General features: G+C 37.6%; 2 protein-coding genes across 2 annotated transcripts in view; both read left to right on the forward strand.

Annotated features, from left to right (window-relative positions):
• LOC109374878 (cadherin-12-like) overlaps positions 1 to 19,665 on the forward strand; it is a gene marked incomplete at its 3' end in the record, with an annotated part of 570,697 nt that overhangs the window by 297,576 nt on the left and 253,456 nt on the right. The window lies entirely within an intron of this gene.
• Positions 18,552 to 19,601, forward strand: LOC109374876 (E3 ubiquitin-protein ligase SIAH1-like). The gene has a single exon (XM_019629830.1). It carries the CDS (start codon positions 18,751 to 18,753, stop codon positions 19,597 to 19,599), a length of 849 nt encoding a protein of 282 aa, XP_019485375.1. The 5' UTR covers positions 18,552 to 18,750; the 3' UTR covers positions 19,600 to 19,601.

Below are 19,665 nucleotides of genomic sequence, written 5' to 3' on the forward strand. Positions count from 1 at the left end.
ATGATGCATGTGCTCTTCAGTTTTTTTGTGTTTGTTTTTTTCCTCAATGATTTAAAGACAGAAATTACTCCATTATTCATTTATTTTTCTTACTTGAGCATAGAAATAGGCCACTTCATGAAATAACATATTCAAACGAGGACGCCCTAACATTTTTTTTCCAAGCTGAATAAGACGCCATAGGCCAATATTGTGTAATAATAAAAGTCGTGCTCGCTAAGTTGTGGTTGGAAAGTCTGCAAATTCTCTTTGTCATATTCTTTGTCGTTAAGGTGCCACCTAAAATGTACCTTCCTTTTCTGAGCTGTATCTGTGAAGCTGAGCTTGTTTGCTGGGGATCACTAGGTAGCTTAGGTGCTATTATGACAAAGAGGGAAGCAAGCAGGCTTGTCTACTGAATATGGTTCAAAAGTAACTTCTAATGAGACAAGCAAGATAAAGCGTGAGCTCAAGCACAGCCCTTAGGCCATGGCACGTAATCGCCACTTTTATCATTCTCAGTGAATGCATAAGTGAAAACAGGAACAGAATATTTAATGGTATCTTTTATCCCCCCCCCCCCTTTTTTTTGTCAGTAAGTAAAGATGCGAACCTGCACAGCTCCACCTCAGGGAACCCCAAGGGGGACATTTGTGCAGGGACTTAGCCATCCACATCAAGAGCCGAGGAGCTAGGGTAATGAGACCTTGACATGCTACAGGCTGACAGATAGGTTTTATTAGATTAAGAGCTCTGAAATGCCCATAAGGCAGAATGAGTCCTTGCATATTCTCCAATTCTAGAAGGCAGACAATTGTTCTACTCCATAAAACAAGCGCATGTAGCTCAGGTCTGTAAATCTTTTTTTAATCAGCATTGCCTTCCTTTCCTGCTATTGTTTGGGAGTCTATTTCTTTAAGCACGTTAACTAGATGCTTATGTAATATTTTTCATTCAGTATCGACCTCTTTCCTTTTGTGAAAAAATTAACTTCTTTTTAGAGATTTTTTTAAGTGCTTTAAATATCTTATGTTCAATGACTTGTTGTAAAACCCCAAACCTGCACAAAATACATCTTTCTGAGAAAATTATTGTTTCTCTAAAATATAGACTGTTCTCAATTGTTCTTTAATACCCTGATTAGATGGTACCATTGTTGAAAGACTTTATAGCTGCTTAAAATTGAATTTCTAACTATGCATGTTTCCTAATATGTTGGATCAAGTTAAAATTTTTATTTTTTACTTGAGGAGTTGTGTCAAGAGAAGTTAAAAGCTTTCAGTGCTCCAATTATATAGCAGGCCTCTTTATGCTTATGGTAATTAGTACCCTAACTTGGGAGGGAGGCCTCCCTCCCACTGTGGTACACTCCTTGCATAATCTTGGGGACTGCGACTGTGACAGAATTTACTCAGGTGATTTGGTCATGGTATACCACATAGCTGACCTTAAAATAGGACATGATTTAATCATATGGGCCCTTTAAGTGCAGAGTTTTCTCTGATTGGGGGCAGAGGGAGAATCATGGAGACTTGAAGTGGGAGAGGTTCAGTGTGAGGGAAGTTCTTTATTGATGAGATGCAGGGCCACATGGCATAACCCGTGTTGACTGGCAAAAATAACTCTCCAAATAATCTACAAAAGACACGGTTTACTCGGGAAAAGAAAAAAGAAACAAAACCACCACGGCAGTGTGGGAACCTAGGCCCCACCGGTCGCCCACATAGAGGAAAAATATCCCGGTTGCAAGATGGCTATTCTATTTATTATCATCCCTCCCCCAGAAGGTACCACAAAGTTAAACAGGAAGTCAGGGTTACAGAGTTAACAAGGGGCCCAGCTGCACCCATAGTCCTCCCAGCTCTATGGTTAAGCATCTTAAGATACCAGTTCACTTTTATCAGCTGAAAGCAACATCTAGGAACTGAGATCAGTCACAATCTGACAGGTAGCAAACAATAGGGGCCTCAGTCCTACACCCTCCAGGAAGTGAATTCTGTCAATAGCCTGAGGGGATGTGGAAGCCAGGGGGTCTTTCCCTAGGAGGGCTTCCAGGTGAGGAAGTAGCTAACATTTTGATTTCAGCCTTATGAGACCCTGAGTAGAAGGCCCAGCTAAACTGTGCCGGACTCCTGACCAACAAAAATGGCTCAATTATAAACTTGTATTTGTTTAAGTGGCTAAATTTATGGCAATGCATTGGATAGCAATAGCCAAATAATACAAAGTCACATGGGTTGAGGAATTTCAGCCGAGGGAAATTATTTCTTAAATTATCTAAGCCCCTTTTTTAAAGTTAAAAATATAAGTTAATATATATTGGACATTTATTATATGCCAAGTACTGCATTCCTGTTTACATGGATTTTCTAATTTGTCTTTACAGCTGCAATGTGAAATGTTTCTATTATAACTCCCACTTTAGAGATGAAAAAACTGAGGCTTAGAGAGTTTAGTGATCTCCTCAAGATGAAATGGTTACTAAGTTTCAAATTCAGAATATAAACCCAAAAAAGTCTGATGGCAGAGCCCATATATTTACCTCTCCCTTCAGAGCTTCACAGAACCTTGGAGCCCAGGGTCCCGGTTACACATTCTAATAGGAAAACAAGCAATGTGACAAAAAACCTAGCCCCACCTAGTGAAACCTGCGACTGGAATAAAAAAGTCACTCAGGGTCTAGAAATGCAGAATTTCAAACCCAAACCCAGACCTTCTGGTTCAGCACCTGCAGTTGGTCAAGCACTTTAGGGGATTCTGCTGCCCATTAAATTTCAAGGAAAATATAAATTCCCATTTTGACACTTAGGCAAGTCCCTTCATCCCGACCTCCATATCATTTCACTTCTGTAAGACAGAGATAAGCTGTCAATTTTTCTTTAAATTAAATGATGCCTATGTGTCCGGCATATTGTCTGCTAAATAATAAGTAATTAGTAAACAATGGTTGTTTTTATTGTTTTCAGTGATGGCGGTAAACAAGGGAGGGTGGAGCTGGGAACTTAGTGACTCTTTCTCTCTGGAGCCTAAGGAGTCCAGTCCCTGGGTACCTGGCCTCTAGAAAGTATGGGCGGGCCAGACAGGAATTCCAGAATGAGATGGGGGAGGCTTGGGCCCCCACAGCCCATGAGATAGGGTTTTATGTAAAAATAGCATGGACTTGGAGTTCGCTGTGTGATTGTCTCTCCATCCACGAAGACAGAACCACACTGATAAAATGAAATCTTGTGCTATTCTCCCAAACATACAAGAACCGTCACTTTGCACTGTTAAAACCTTCTTGTACTGTAACTATCTGTTTTCAAAAGTTGAGACTATCAGATGAGATGCTGTGGGAACTGGAAACATGTTATATTTCAAATCTTTTATACGTGACTAAAATGTACACTAAAAACCTAAAAACTGAATATATTGACTTTAATTGCTTTCAGTTGTATTCCTTTAAAAGCTAAATCATAGTCTCCCTGCATATTTAATCTTCACCCTTTGGATTACTTCTGAGAGGAAAATTACTTTTAAAATAATTTTCTCTACAATCAGGAGAATGAGGGCCTAACAAGCTCTTAATTTGTGAATTACTCGTTTCACTACTTGGAGACCAAAATTGTTGGTGATGGAAAATTGTGGGCAAATCAAAGGGCTAACCCCATTTTTTTTATTTAATCTTTGGAGACAAGATTTTAGCCTGATAGAAAAACTGTTAAGATCTTTATCTAAATAAACTCACAGAATGGTTTCTCAACTTTATACTTTTTTGAAAAATACATTCTTTTTTTTAAAGATTTTATTGGGGAATTGGGGGAGGGGAACAGCATTAGGGAATCGGGGAAGGGAAACAGACAAGGTGCTGTCTTTTTGTTCTTCAGTCTAGATGTGGAGGACTCCGCTTCACTGGCCCATGTTGATATTATAATTGCCTTCTTCCTGGGGGAGGCAGATTGGTTGCCGGCCCCTGGATGGCTGCTCAAGGTGGCTCAAGGCAGCTCATGAAAGCTCAAGCCTGCTGCCGGCCAGCCCCACTGCAGCCTACGCCTTCGCCGGCGACTCACTGGCAGCCCAGCTCCAGGTTGAGCTGTTGTTCACCATCTTAGCTATAGAGGGCACAGCTTCACTGGCCCTCATGTGGGATCCAAACTGGGGCCCTACTGCTCAGAGCTGGTGTCCCAAGCTAACTCCTAACCAATGCACCACTCACCCGGCCCAAAAATACATTCTATATCAATCCTATGATACTATAAGCCAATATTACCCAATGTGAATCTCCTGACTTAATAATGCCTCCCACTTACTGCCTATTTTCCTTTTTGTAGTAGTCTCAGGATCTTACATTTATTTCAATTATTTTTATCATTTTAGAGACAATGTAGTGTTTCTAAACATGGCTTGAGTATCAGACTACGTATATTTAAAACCTGAAACTGCCACTTAAAGGGCATGTGACCTTGAGGAAATCACTTAAACTCTCTGTGCCTTGGTGTCCACATGAGTAGTGTGGGTGTGTATAGATACATACAGCAGGAATAAGAATTAAATGGATTAAACAAAAAAGTACTAAATGGATTAATTTATGTAAGACACTGACATACAATACATGACGAATGAACATTAAGTATTTAAACAAGGTGTGAAAATCTCATTTCATTACTAAAGGAGTCTTTATCCTCTGAGCTGAAGCCAGGACCACCCTGTATGATGAATGGCATCTTGTGGAGGGAGCCTTAAAGGGTAAAATCCCACCTCTGCTCCCATCAGCAAACCACGTGGTTTCAGCTTGAGCCTATCCTGAGCTGGTCTGTTTTTCTGATTTGTCTACAAGAGGGGACAGCTTTTTTCTGACCAAGTACCTATTAGAAAATCTAACTAAACACTGTGCTGTGTGCCCTAACACTGATGCCTGAAAAAGTGTTTATTTATTATTTAGTACCAAAAAAGACTAGTTCAGTTTTCCTTGGCCATTTCAGATCTAGAAGAGATTTTAGTTTTCTTTTCTTAAATTCTTAAGAAGCTACAGTTATCTCTGATAACTGAATGCCAAGCATAGTTATACATAAATTCTTCTCTTTAATACAGTGTTTTTTTCCTTTCTTAAAATGTGGCACCCTATGTATGTGTATACATATATGCGTATATATATGTGCATATATGCATGCATATATATACATATATGTTATATATGTGCATATGTGTGTATATAGATGTATATGTTTAAATTATGGTTGCTGTGCACACCTATAGTTATTGCATACCAAATGCATATTATGGTGGGCTGAACAAACATAATGTATATTATATATTAGGTACTTGACTTTGAAGAACTTGTATTTTTTTCAGAAGGCAAGACTGGCCCATATAAAATAATAAAACAAATGAAGCTTTAAACATGTCATAAATATTAATTATTTTTTGAATGATTAATGATAATTGTCAGGTTAAAATGTGAGAGTAGACTTGGAGGCCAAGCATATCACAAAAGGATGGAGAGGGCAAAAACAATTTGTTTTTTCCAAACGGAAAATATTCATAGCTGAGTGGATATGTATATAACTATAGATAAAAATACCTCTAAGATTTTAAATCAAGAGTCATTGGAATCATGTACTGATGTGTGTGTGTGTGTTTAATGAAACTCGCATGTATTAAAAAAATTATACAAGAAATAATTTAAAACATCAAAATGTTTCCATTCACTTATTATTGACTTGATATCTATTGAATTAGGAGAACATCAAATCAGATTTGTAATACATATATATTTTCTACTGTGAGAGTAAGAGTTTTCAGGATGTCCACAAGGCAGTAGAAACAATAGAATTAGATAATCAGGGAAAACATTCCTTATTTTGAGTTAGCTGAGTGACTGTATAAAATGGGAGATTTACTTCAAATTCTTGTTAAGGATAGCTTGAAATTGTGTCTATGAAACATGGAGGACAAGGCAGATGAAATGGACATAGTGAGCATCTGGTAGAGACCAAAGGTGGGCCTTTAAAAGCAAGTCATCCAGGCTGACTGAGTAGCTCAGTTGGTTAAGAGCTTGCTCAAGAGTTTGAGCTCTGAGCAACAGCGGTTCCATGCCCGGTCTGAGCTGAGCTGCTGCTGAACTGCCAAAAGGTGGCAGGATGGCTCAGCTAAAAAAAAAAAAAAAAAAAATGAGTCATCCAGTAAGGCAGTATAATATAGTTTGAACCAGCAAACTATGTATTGTAATTGAATGTGTAGTTGGAAATCAGTGTAGTGGGTTTAATTATGTTCCCCCAAAGAGATACATTCACATCCTAATCCCTGGTCACTGTGAACGTGACCTTATTTGGAAATAAGATATTTGCAGATGCAATCAGGGTAAAATGAGGTCCTGCTGGATCAGGGTGGGGTCCTAAATTCCATGGTCTTTGTCTTTAAAAGAGAAAGGAGTGGGATATTTGGATACAGAGACACAAAGCAGACACAATGGGGAAAAGGCCATGTGAAGATAGACTTAGATAGTGGAGTAATGTAGCTATAAACCCAGGAACACCAAGGATTGTTGGCAACCACCAGAAGCTGGGACAGAGGTAAGGGACAGATTTTCCCTAAGAGCCTCTGGAAGGAACCAACTGCTGAGACCTTGATTTTAGAACTCTGGCCTTCTGAACTGTGAGAAAAATACATTTCTGTTATTTTAAGGCACCACATTTGTGGTTATTTGTTATTGCAGCCCTAGGAAACTGGGGCAGACATCCACAAATCCATTTCTAGCTCCGCTGTGCAATTTTGGTCAAGTTACTTCTCAAAATCTTAGTATTGTCATGGTAATCATTTTGCAATTTATAAATGCATCAAATCAACACGCTTTACACCTTAAACTTACACAACACGTCAATTATATAGCAATAACTCTGGGGAAATTATTATAACAAAAATAAAGTAAAATCCATGCTAGTTTCAGTGAAATAATATGGATAGTGGCCACACACAAACCATAACTGAGGAGGCTGTGAGCATTAAGTAAGACAATATAAATAAAGAACTTAGAGCGATGTCTGAAATATAGCAAATGCTTAATAAGTGGTAGCTTTTAGTTATAGAAGTAGCAGTAGTGACATATGGGTGAGTCTTAAAGATGTAGGCAGTTGACATAAGGAAATCCAAGCAAACATCATAGTTGTATTCACAGGACAACTCTTTACGTGTTTGATAGACTTGTGTGTAATGATAAAATAAAGGGGCACTGATTAGGAACAAAATTTCCAAGGAGCTGGTGTACTAGGCAGGAAATCAAGGAGCAGAGAAAGAGAACGTAATTTGTGTATTTGAGGGTGGAAATCAAGGGTGTAAGACAGTCAGGATGGAAAGTCAGAAATCGTATCTCTGATACCATGGCTATCCGGACTACTGCCAGATCGGGGCTACGCATGATCCTCTCTAACAGTTTTAGACATCTGTTATTAATAACCAATGCCGTTTCCTAGTGATTTTTTTTTCTTGATAGGGCAAATACTGATGATGATAGTTTTTTTGTTTTGTTTTTTCTATCGATAGGACAAATGTGACTATTGCCAAGTCCACTTCATTAATCGTTTAGCTTGTAGTTTAATGTTGAGTGGAGGGCCGGGAAAGAGAACACAACCGTCATCAAAAAGAACCAGAAAGTATTATAAACTGAATGAAAAGTTGGAAACAGATGCCTAACCTGCTCCTTGAGATAAAAAGAAAATGGCAGATGCTCATCAAACAGCATTAGTTCCCCAAGAAAATATCTCTGGAATTTAATATGGTGGAAAGGTCTTTTAGGGAGGCAAAATAGAGTACAGAATGGAAATAAACAATAATGAGTATGGGAATTAGACATTACCTAATTTTTATAAAAGAAGAATTTCTTAGAAGCTGAGCCTGGATGTATAAGTTTAAGCTTCCATAAGAGTGCATTTAAATAAATAATATCATAAAGATGTATCTATATATACGTTTATTATATATATATCCATTTGCAATAAACATCACTCTGGACCTCCCTGAAGGTTATGGCTAAGCTAGCTAGCCCCATTTCATATGATCTTTGTTTGTTTATGGGGATGTGTAAATAGAAAATTCACAGCTTCCTAGGAGTCAGTTGCCTTCAAGTGATAAAAATAAAGATGATATAACTGTTCAAGCAAGAAACCATCTCAGCTCTGCTTTGTTATAAAAGAAACACCACTCATCTTTCTAATTTGATTACATAATTATTTTTCTTCATCTATATTAAAAACATTAATTTGGGTGCATTTTCAGTGCTTTAAATCAAGAAAAGAAAATGTCATCATCTCATGTACTAGATAATTTACTTTCTAGTTACTCTTGGGTTGGCGGAAAAGTCATGACGCATTTTTGCAACAAAAACCAGAAAAAGTACATCATAACTTTTCCGACAACCCAATAGTTTGGTAGATAAAGGTCTATAATTATGAGAAAATGGTATAATAGAAAAGAATGGAGGACATAAGATACAAAGTTATAAACACATTTTTCTTACCAAATTATTGTGTCTGTCTTCTTTTTTTCAATTATGCAAAACATTTATTTATTTTGTGTTAACTTTAAGTCCATTATTAAATCTGTTGTTTGTATAAATAATTGAAAACATAATCCCAATTGAGATAATGGGAAAACATTAAGATACCTGTAACAAGACTATTTTACATGGCTCTCTCTTAATAGCAGATAAATATTTTTAAGGTAATGTTATAAGACTTTCACTTGAATATTTAATATAAGGTATGTCACATGTATTTCATTTACATTATTCTGAGATTAAAAACTTAAATATATTATAAAGAGGAGAATTTGTATCATAATGGCTGCTAAGAGTAATTAAAAGGTATTTTGAGTCTCCACATGCTTCATTAACAAATAGTGATCGGAATTCTAGTGTTAAAAATGTATTACTTGTTTTGTAAGTTTGCAGCCACAAGAATATTTGGGTAAAGTGTATGCTGTATAACACAGACACATTTTCATGCTAGAAAAAAATGTTTAAATGCTATGAGGGTTTTTGTTTGTTTTGTTTTGTATGATGGAAAGACTTAGGCTATCACTGTGTGTCTATTGCAAGGCGCTGAATTGGAATATATTCACATTGAATTTCTGAGCTGTTTTGTGCTTTAGAGATTTCTATACTCTTCATCTCAACTCTTAGATCTTCTCTTTCCCTGCTCATCTGTGAGTATGATAATTCATTCCTTCATCAATGCATCATTTCATTTTGTTACCAATGTTTATTTCATACCTGCTGTATCTCTACTGTGAGACCTCCTTGAAAGTATGTTTTCTGCTATAGTTCACCCCATTTTAGAAATGAAATACTTGACTGAACATTCTCATGTTCCTTCTGCTACCACTCCTCTTCCCATCTTCATTTTTCTCTATTCCTATTCCTGTCTAAGTGGGGAAATAAATGGATAGATGTGGATTTATTCTTAGGAAGAGTTAGAGAAGAGGAACCCTAACAACACATCATGGGCAAACACTTCTCAATGGGAATGACTACTTTAGAGTTTTATTTGTTTGGAGGCCATGTGCATTTGTTGAGTACCTATCAGGATGAAGCCTGATTGACCATCACTTATAGTATTTCAGTAAATAATTAAGGACCTCCTTCATGAACAGGTTGAAAAATCTAATGTAAAGAACAGAGACCTCATGGAAAGATGATGTGATATGGCCCCAAAACCCTAATAACTAGTTGCATGGCCTTGGATAAGTTTTAATAATTTAAGTTTATATGTTATATGTGCATACTTACACAAATACATGCAAAATTATTTTATATAATTATAAAATTGTGTATCACAAAATTATGTGATTGTATTTATATACATAATTTTGTAATTATATGTATATGTGATTTTAATATATGATTTTTTTATCACAAATTGCAGAAGCCTTTTTCTCACAAGACTCTCTAGACATGGGACTGAAGAAACTTGGATTCACGTCACTAGTTCCCAGAGTCTCTCACCTCTTTGGATAAGTAATTTAACAGCTTAGAGTTTCCATGCTTCAATTCACCTCTAGGATTCTATTCCTCTTTTTATAATGTAAACTTATTCTCCCTATGTAGACTTTCAATTAAATTTAACAAGATTGCCATAATCATGATTGATTCTAAAGATTATATAGGTTATTTAGATAGTGTTTAAAAGTTACATAAATGCAAGTTTCATGGAACTTGAATAACACAATAGTTTCAATTGACTCTCAGAGCAACAAGAAAAGATGAAAAATGGCTGCTATTTGAATTAAGGTAATTTGAACTAAAATGATTGCCATTTGTATAAGGAAATATCTGTTTTTAATTTTACATTTTACTTTGTAAAAATGTCCAAAATTATGAGCTTAAAATGTGAAAAGATTGCCATTTTCAAATAAGAGAATAGTAAGGACACAAGATAGGAGTCAGAAGCCTTTAGTGATTCATTCATTCACTTATGTCAGGCTACACCCAACAATAAAAAAGGAAAGACAAAGTCTGATGTCAAAGAGCTTGTATTTCAGCAAAAGAGACAGAAACAAGAAGGAAAAAAAGTAAGGAAAATATGTATAGTAAAGTGTTGATCAAAGCTGTGAAGAAAGCTACAGCAAGACAAATAATTAATAGGGTGTCTTTGAAAAGGGTATTAAACAGAGTCCTTAAAAACTAACATAGAAAGGGTTTTCCTGACAGAATGCAGAGAAAGTCATTTTAAGTAAGGAGGGGATGAGCTTGACCTGTTAAAGAAACAGCAGGGGGGGTCAGCAGAACTAGAGTGCAGGTCCCAGAGGGGAGGGAAAGAGATTAATTTCAGACACAGACACAAGCTGGCCTGGGGTATTCCTTCAGGCCACCCTGAATTGCTGTATTTTATCCTAAGTGTGATTGGATGCCAGTGGAGGATGGCAAGCACAGGAGGGCGTAATGTGATTTACATTTTAAATAGTCACTGGCTGCAGTAGGAAGACATGATTTTAGGGAGAAAGAGCAGGAGACTCCTGTAGTAATTCACTTAAGAGAAGATTGTGGCTTGCCCTAATGTGGAATGGAGGATAGGATGAGATTTGTTCCCATATGTTTTTAAGGAAAAGTCAGTATTTGCTAATTGGTTGATTCTTCCATTAGAAATAATGATCAAGTTCAATGAATTTTAAAGAAATACAGAAGAAACCTCAGCGTTGTTCAGATCTTTTTGGGATGACCTGGAAGAAATACAATGGTGGCACATAGGAGAGAGTGAATAATTGAAGGAAGAAAACAAAAATAGTTCTCTCTCATTTACGAAACATTAGATATTATATGAGAAAATAGGCTATTAAGTTATTAGGATATTTCTTTTTCTCATCTGGGTTTTTAACTAATTTTCCAGGAATTTAGATACACCATTATTATTATTTTTTTTTTTAGCTGAGCCATCCTGCTACCTGTTGGCAGCTCAGTGGCAGCTCAGCTTGGGCCAGAGAATCGAACCGGTGGCCCTGCTGCTCAGAGCTTGCACTCTTGAGCAAGCTCTTAATCAACTGAGCCACTCGGCTGGCCCCTAGATATAACATTATTTTTATGTTTAAAATGTTTACTTAAACTAATTTCAAAATATTTCAATAATTAGATCAAATTTTAATAAAATTTCTTCTGAACTTTTTAGTTTATTTCCTGTTAGTCATTCATTTATTCATATATTCATATATGTCTGCAAATTGAGCAAATAGCTGAGAAGAAATTCCGTGTCACTCCATACAAGTTCTAGGTGCTGTTTTGGTGGTCAAGATGGTAAGATGGAAAACATTTTTTAGGAAGGATATTACAAACTTGTGAGGTGACTGTATCAGACAATTGTGTGTTCCTGATTTCGGGTAAATTTAATTTGATTTAATGCACATTGCAAGATATTTATCTATTTGCTGTAAAATTTACCAGACACCTGGTTCTGAAACTGTATATTTAACTATGTAAATTTGAGTTGGGGTGTGTTGTGAGTTGTTTCTGGCATAAATGTGCATAATTAATGTCAGACTGTTAGTATCACTATGCAGCTGACAGATAGTCACTTTTATCTTATAACAAGGTTGTGAGTATACTTTTATGTAACTCTATTAATTAAATCGGTGGAGAATTGCAATTGTTTAAAGTTGGATATACGACATATGTCTCTTTATGACAAATAAAACAAACTGTACACTTCATGCCAATTTTACATGTTACCTTTAGTGTGGGAATCTTAATTACATTTTTGACCATAAGACATTGACTGACCATAAGGAAAAAAATAATTGAAAGAGTTTATATCTATATGTCTCCATTGCACTTTTATACAAAACCAACTAATGCTGTTACCATTAGTAATACATTAGTTAAATTGGTATAAGTTGGCAGTAATTTAAATCAAAGATATCTTTCAAATATTAGTTGGATAAGATCAACAGTCATCCCAATTTGCTTATTTCCTAGAAATGTATTACCCTTTAACCAATAAATATGATTCTCAAGATTTACTATTTTTAGATCTTGGAAATTATTGTATTTCAGAACCACATATTGGATGGAGAAAGAAAAAATAAATGTATGTTCGTAGAGAAAATAATTTATTTCCTAAAATTGTGCTCTTAGTAGAGTGAACGAAAAAACTCACCTTTCATAGAGCACAATCACAGATTTATGCATAAATAGAAGTGATCTGAGAACACACAAGTAAAAATATGCAGATGTTGAAATATAGCCTAATGAACAATCAATGAGTTAAATTAGTAAGCATGCTGAGAACTTATAATGTACCAGTTGACTGTCTTCTCCCTGACAAAGGTCCTTTGACTCTTGTGACAGCTATTTCCCGCGTTTTTTCCAACTACTCAGGCAAGTTCTTCTTAGGATTCTATGCCAGTCCCCCTTCCTCTACTCAGCAAAGACTTTCTTTTCTCTTACTCTTTAGTGTAACCCAGTTTAACTTCATTTATCTCAGGACTTGAGTCATCATCTGTACTTTGATGAGCTGCAAAAACGATATCTCCCCCTCAGCTTCAGCTTTCACACGCCAGACCTACCACCTGCACTTACACATTGCAGAAAGACATCAAGTTCAGCATGACCCAAATTCAAAGTCTTATGCCTTAACCCAGTTTCACATTTCCGGTGTCCCCTGCTTCTGTTTTTGGCACTGCCGTCCACTTGGTTTCTAATTCTAAAAGCCTGGCTGTAATGTTTAAGTGATAGTTTCTGGTGCCAAGCCACCTGAATTTAAATAGCAGCTCCACTCCATGGCTGTACGACTGTGTGCTCCACTCTGTGATATCAGTGTGATAATGGCACTATTTCATATGATTATTATAAAAATTAAATGAACTAACAATTGTGAAATACTTAAAGCAATGATTTGTGCCATACATTCATATGTTAGCATTGCTTTTTTAATTTTTACCTTTATTATCCTTAACACAGCCCCTTCACATTCAATCCATAACTAAGTTCTCCCATTTCTAACTCCAAAATATTATTCAACTCTAATCTTTTTGTTTTCACCATCTTGGCCAAATCCACCATTTTCTATCTTCTATTGTAGTTGCAGACCTACTCACACCATTGACCTGCTTAAAACTGTGCAATGTCTTCCCAAAATTCTTAGGAAAAAGATCATATTATTTAATAATGAAAACCTTGTTGAGCAGCCTGACCTTAGCCTACCTCCTGTTCTTAATAGCTGTCCATCATTTATTGCTTACACCCTTCCAATTCCTCTAAGTAGCTAAGGACCCTCACTTTTCCTGATGAAGTCCTTTTTACCTAAAGTCTCAACCTAAATGTTAATTCTTCTGGGTTTCTTTCCAGCATACCTGCTTCTCTCAGCACAATAACTTGCTCCATATACTCACATGGCTACTATACATTTTCCTTTCATATATGTTACCACTATTCTAAGTAAGTCAAATTCAGTGTAATTTCTTGTTCATATCTGTTTCAAAGACAAGGTCAGTGAGAAAGAGAGAATCATGCCATTAGAATACATCACTTTATCTTAGCATTCGGTACATTGCTTCGCCATAAAACATGTCCAATAGATGTCCACTAATTAAGGCATAAATGCCTGGTACTGTGCCCTGCTCCCACGGAGATCACTGTTTAAGAGGGAAGCAAAGAGTGAGAAAAACCAAGGATGAGAAGTGTTATGAAGGAGATATACAAAGTGTCATGTTACCCAGGTGGGTGACGGTCCCTAACTTCATAAGGACACTGTGCTTACAAGCTGAGATTAAAGGTGAGTAAGAGTTGGCTGAAGGGTGAAGTGTGCAGGCTGAGGGAACAGAACCTGGGGACTCTGCAAACTTTACTCTGGAAACAGTATAGTGGCTGTAGGGCTGGGGTGCAGGGAGCCAGCTCATGGGATGACGTAAGTTTACACAGAGGGCTTTTCTTTAGTGACATGTGTATTCTAAGTGGGGGTGGAGGAGTGAAGGGGAGTGTCACCCAAAATGTTCTGCTCTGATCAAGACTTTTGGTACTTTCTGGCTCCTCTGAGATGGAAGGGCAGAATTTAGTTCATTTAATGACATGCTAGTGACTCAGGATCTGATTCAATTTTACTAAAAACCTTAATATTAATAATGAAACATGTTGGTTGGTTAAGAGCTCGCTCAAGAGTTTGAGCTCTGAACAACAGTGGTTCGAGTCAGCCCGAGCTGAGCAGCCGTGGAGCTGCCAACAGGTGGCGGGATGGCTCAGCTAAAAAAATAAAAAATAAAAAAATAAAAAATAATAATAATAATGAAACATGTTGACTTTTGCTATAAGTTTGTAGAATAAAATTCTTCGCTTACACACACACACACACACACACACACACACACACAGAAGGGTCTGAAAAATTACATACCAAGACAGGACTTAACTGAAAACAGAACTACAGCATTTCACTTTACACACTTCTCTCTTGTTGGAAATTATCCATCCAACATACCTTTTGACATTGTGTGACCAAAACTTTTAAAATACAAGTAAATATTTAGGAGAGATATGCACTTGCTTGAGCATACATAGTGACAAGTATGCTAGGATATGGAAAAATGTACCTTTAGCTGAGAAACCATCACGCTTACGTTAATCTTGGCTAAAAGTAATATGGGACAAGAACACGATGCTAGAATTATGAGCTAATGTTTGTGTAAATGTGACCAGTATGCTGTAAGACATGGTTTTCTATGCTGATCCATGTGTGGGATTTCTCTGCTTCAAGCCATCTCAATTAGCCACGCAGAGGGGTGAAGGTTCCAGGGATTTGTTTGGCAACAATTTCTGAAAGGCCATTTGGGTGCAGCTGCCTTCCATTTATTTTATCAAGAGACTAAGCAAAACTAAAGGAGTTCTTCATGATGAACTGGCAGCAAAGTGCCAAGATAGTTTTATTGCTTAGCAACTTGGCAGTAGGATATGTTAAAATATGACAATCTCTTATATCTATGAACTGAGACAGGCTTTCAATGGATGGCTCTCCAGCTCAGACGCGATTAAGATACAGCCACGTGGCCTTGGCTTATATCTCAGCTGATGGGAGGAAGATAGAGAACCTGGGTACTTTTAAATATATTAATAGTAATTTCTCAGGAACCCTTTGCTGCTTTGAGCCAAATGCTAATCTGAAGAATTAAGCTGTCCTCCTCGTGGTGCTGATAAGCTCTGCAGTCCCTCGTGATCAATGGGATTTCCTTTTGCAATTGGGAAACAGGGCCAGATCTACTGGGAAATTGTGTGCTGAGTAAAGCCCTGAGATAAACAACTTTATAGAGGGGAAACTGACAGTTCACCATACATTTCCAGAATTGAAAGAGTTGTTGTGGTTTGCTTTCTTTTTGTGCAAATTATGGAATGGATGGAAGTGACAGAGTGATGACACTAGCTAAATGGAAGCAAAATGCAAACAGTTATTGCAGATGCCGCATCACAGGGTTCTGTCAACATACACGCTTCCTGAAAACCTGCTGCTGTTTGAAGACTCAAGCTCTTCTTAACTAATGATGCTAATTTTACCAATTGGTTAGTGGCTTTCTGCTGTGAATACTCACCTACTAAGGAGCATATATTAACTGGTAAATAGAGGTTTGTTTGTTTTTTATATGAATATTATTTTGATGATTATATAAATCATAACAATCAAATTCATAAATCACAGTATTGTTAACCCTCTAGAATCATTATAATTTTTTTATTATTATTAGTTTCAGGTGTACAAAACAATGCAATAGTTATCCTTTTCACCCCTCACAAAGTGACAACCCCCTCCCCCATCTACTGCCCCCCACCCCTGATATCATACGTATCTATTACTATTCCATTGACTCCATTCCCACATTATACATCCCATGACTATATATGTATTAAATTATAGTTGACATATAATATTATTCAATGGCAGCTTCAGAAATCCAATGCAGTGGTCAGACCTCTACACCGTATATGAAGTGGTCTCCCTAACAAGACATGAGTCCATCTGGCCCCTAAAAAATAGTTACAACATTATTGATTATATTCCCCAGACTCTCTTTTCTATAACTGAGGCCATATTGTAGATACCAATTTATGTTGTCTCGTCCCTTCCCCTTTTCCCTCATCCCCACCCCCTCCCAACTAGCAACCGTCAGTTTTTCCTCTATATCTCTGAGACTATTTCTGTTTATATTACTCATTATTCAGTTCTTTCGATTCCACATATAACTGGGATCATATGGTATTTGTCTTTCTCTGACTGACATTTCACTTAACATAATGTTTTCCTAGGTCCATCCATATTGTTGCAAATGGTACTATTTCCTTCTTCTTTATAGCTGAGTAATGCTCCATTGTATAAATGTACCACAGTTTCTTAATCCAGTCATCTACCAATGGGCATTTCCGTTGCTTCCAAGTCTTGGCTATTGTGAATAGCGCTGCAATGAACATAGAGGTGCATATATTTTTTCGAATTAGTGTCTTGGGTTTTTTTGGATTAATACCTAAGAGTGGAATTGCTGGGTCATAAGGTAGTTCCATTTCCAGTTTTTTGAGATATCTGCATACTGATTTTCATAGTGGCTGCAACAGTCTGCAATCCTGCCAACAATGCACCAGGGTTCCCTTTTCCCCACGTCCTCGCCAGCACTTGTTGTTGTTGATTTATTAATGATAGCCATTCTGACCAGGGTGAGATGGTATCTCATTGTGGTTTTTAATTGTATTTCCCTAATGATTAGCGAGGTTGAACATTTTTTCATATGCCTGTTGGCCATCTGTAGAATCATTATAGTTTTTTAAATGGAAGGAAATACTATTTAGGGAAAAAAATAGATGATACCACATTTCACCAAAACTTGAAATTATTACAAGAAAAGTTGCAAAAGAGTATCTGATTACCTGACTCTTTTTGTCTATAGGATTTCAGTCTATGATTGCCATTGGGATGCACATTTGTTAATTGACAGGATTTCCATTCATCCTCATCTCTCCATGTGCACAAATGCATCCTCCATATTTATGTTAATCATTGAAAATAAAAAGATGGGATTTATGATGTCAAAAATTGGAGAGGAATAAAATGACAGTGAAAAAAAACATTAAATTATAGGTTTTGTCTGCATGGTGTTACAATATAAAGATCTTGAAGAAATGGCTCAAAATCTGTTAGATTTTACATTCAAACATGCATTTGATGTGTAAACTTTAAACTTAATTTTAAAAAGGCTTCCATTAAGTTCAAAGATAATAAAGGACTTTTTGCTAAGTATAAAAGTTACACATTTATTTTCATTTTGTTTTAATTTTCCTACGTTTACTTTCTTTTAAAATATCAAAATAGATGCTGTAGGAGCTGTTTCTAAAATGTTCACTTACATTAAACAAACAAAAAAACAAGCAATAAAACACTTAAATGAATGTACTTAATAGTTCAGAATTAGTTTGTAAGTATAATTGTTTTTAAAATCCCTATATTTTGTATTATAAAATTTAATATAATAAGGCTTTCATACTTTTCTACATATTTTCAAAACTTTCACATTTCAAATGAAGTGCATAGGGCATTTTATAAAAATAACCTTCAGAACTGAAATCTTTATAATTCCTGAGCCAAGCTAAAATACTAAATTGTTTTGTTTAAATTGTGCATGAAAACAATAAGAAACCGCGAGTACTATTTTTAGTTTTAGAGGGCAAGGAAGGTGAAGTTGAATTTAAATAGCAAATAAAAGTTTGCACAAAGGGAGCAAGCTTTTAAAATGTGAACTATCCCCTTGGCTCCAAATGGCTTTCGCGCAGTAACTCCAGAGCCAGCCCGAGAGCGCGCCTCCGTCTCCAGGGTGCCACCACCGCGCATCTACGGCCCGTTCGGTCTTCCCCCGACAGCCGGCCAGAGCCTAGCTCATGAATCCGGGGAAGACCAACTGCGGAGACCGAGAGAGGCTTAGGGCCCAGCGTAGGCCAGCTCAGCGATGGCGCCCGTTTTTGGAGACGCTGGAGAATCTGAGCTTGGGGAGGTGTGGTCCACTCGTCTTGGGACTGGAGAGGCTTCATTTCTCTGCCTCCGTAGCCCGTGCTTCTGAGAAGTGAATGGAGGGTATGGAGCCGGGAGATTCCCTTCGCTTCTCAGCAACTTGACCCCGCGTGCAGGAACAGAAACTGTTGGGAGGCCTCTGCTGCAGACTTGCTTCTGGGGGGAGGGCTGTGGCTGCCGGGCTTCTCATGACCGGGAAGCCGGCCTTACCTTGTCTGTACTCCTGGAAGGGCGTCTTACGTGTTTACCTGCCGCTGGGACAAGGAAGAGAAAAGAAATGAGCCGTCAGACTGCGACAGCATTACCTACTGGGACGTCCAAGTGCACACCGTCCCAGAGGGTGCCTGCCCTGACTGGCACAACCGCGTCCAACAATGACTTGGCCAGTCTTTTTGAGTGTCCGGTCTGCTTTGACTATGTGTTACCACCCATCCTTCAGTGTCAGAGTGGCCATCTTGTTTGTAGCAACTGTCGCCCAAAGCTCACATGTTGTCCAACCTGCCGCGGCCCGCTGGGATCCATTCGCAACTTGGCGATGGAGAAAGTGGCTAATTCAGTACTTTTCCCTTGTAAATATGCTTCTTCGGGATGTGAGATAACTCTGCCACACACAGAAAAAGCAGACCATGAAGAGCTCTGTGAGTTTAGGCCTTACTCCTGCCCGTGCCCTGGTGCTTCCTGTAAGTGGCAAGGCTCTTTGGATGCTGTCATGCCCCATGTCATGCACCAGCACAAGTCCATCACAACCCTCCAGGGAGAGGACATAGTTTTTCTGGCCACAGACATTAATCTTCCCGGTGCTGTTGACTGGGTGATGATGCAGTCCTGCTTTGGCTTCCACTTCATGTTAGTCTTGGAGAAACAGGAAAAATATGACGGTCACCAGCAGTTCTTTGCAATCGTCCAGCTGATAGGAACACGCAAGCAAGCTGAAAATTTTGCTTATTGGCTTGAGCTAAACGGTCATAGGCGGCGATTGACTTGGGAGGCCACTCCTGGGTCCATTCACGAGGGGATTGCAACAGCCATTATGAACAGTGACTGTCTAGTGTTTGACACCAGCATTGCACAGCTTTTTGCAGAAAATGGCAATTTAGGCATCAATGTAACTATTTCCATGTGTTGAAATGGCAATCAAACATTTTCTGGCCAGTGTTTAAAACTGCTGCATTCAATTTCACAGAGAATAGGC

Source organism: Hipposideros armiger, unplaced genomic scaffold (assembly GCF_001890085.2).
Source record: "Hipposideros armiger isolate ML-2016 unplaced genomic scaffold, ASM189008v1 scaffold_869, whole genome shotgun sequence".
In the NCBI taxonomy this organism is placed as follows: Eukaryota; Metazoa; Chordata; class Mammalia; order Chiroptera; family Hipposideridae; genus Hipposideros; species Hipposideros armiger.

What these genes read in the sequence shown, in the direction of transcription:
- LOC109374876 (XM_019629830.1), top strand. Translation starts at nt 18,751, where the DNA reads ATGAGCCGTCAGACTGCGACAGCATTACCTACTGGGACGTCCAAGTGC.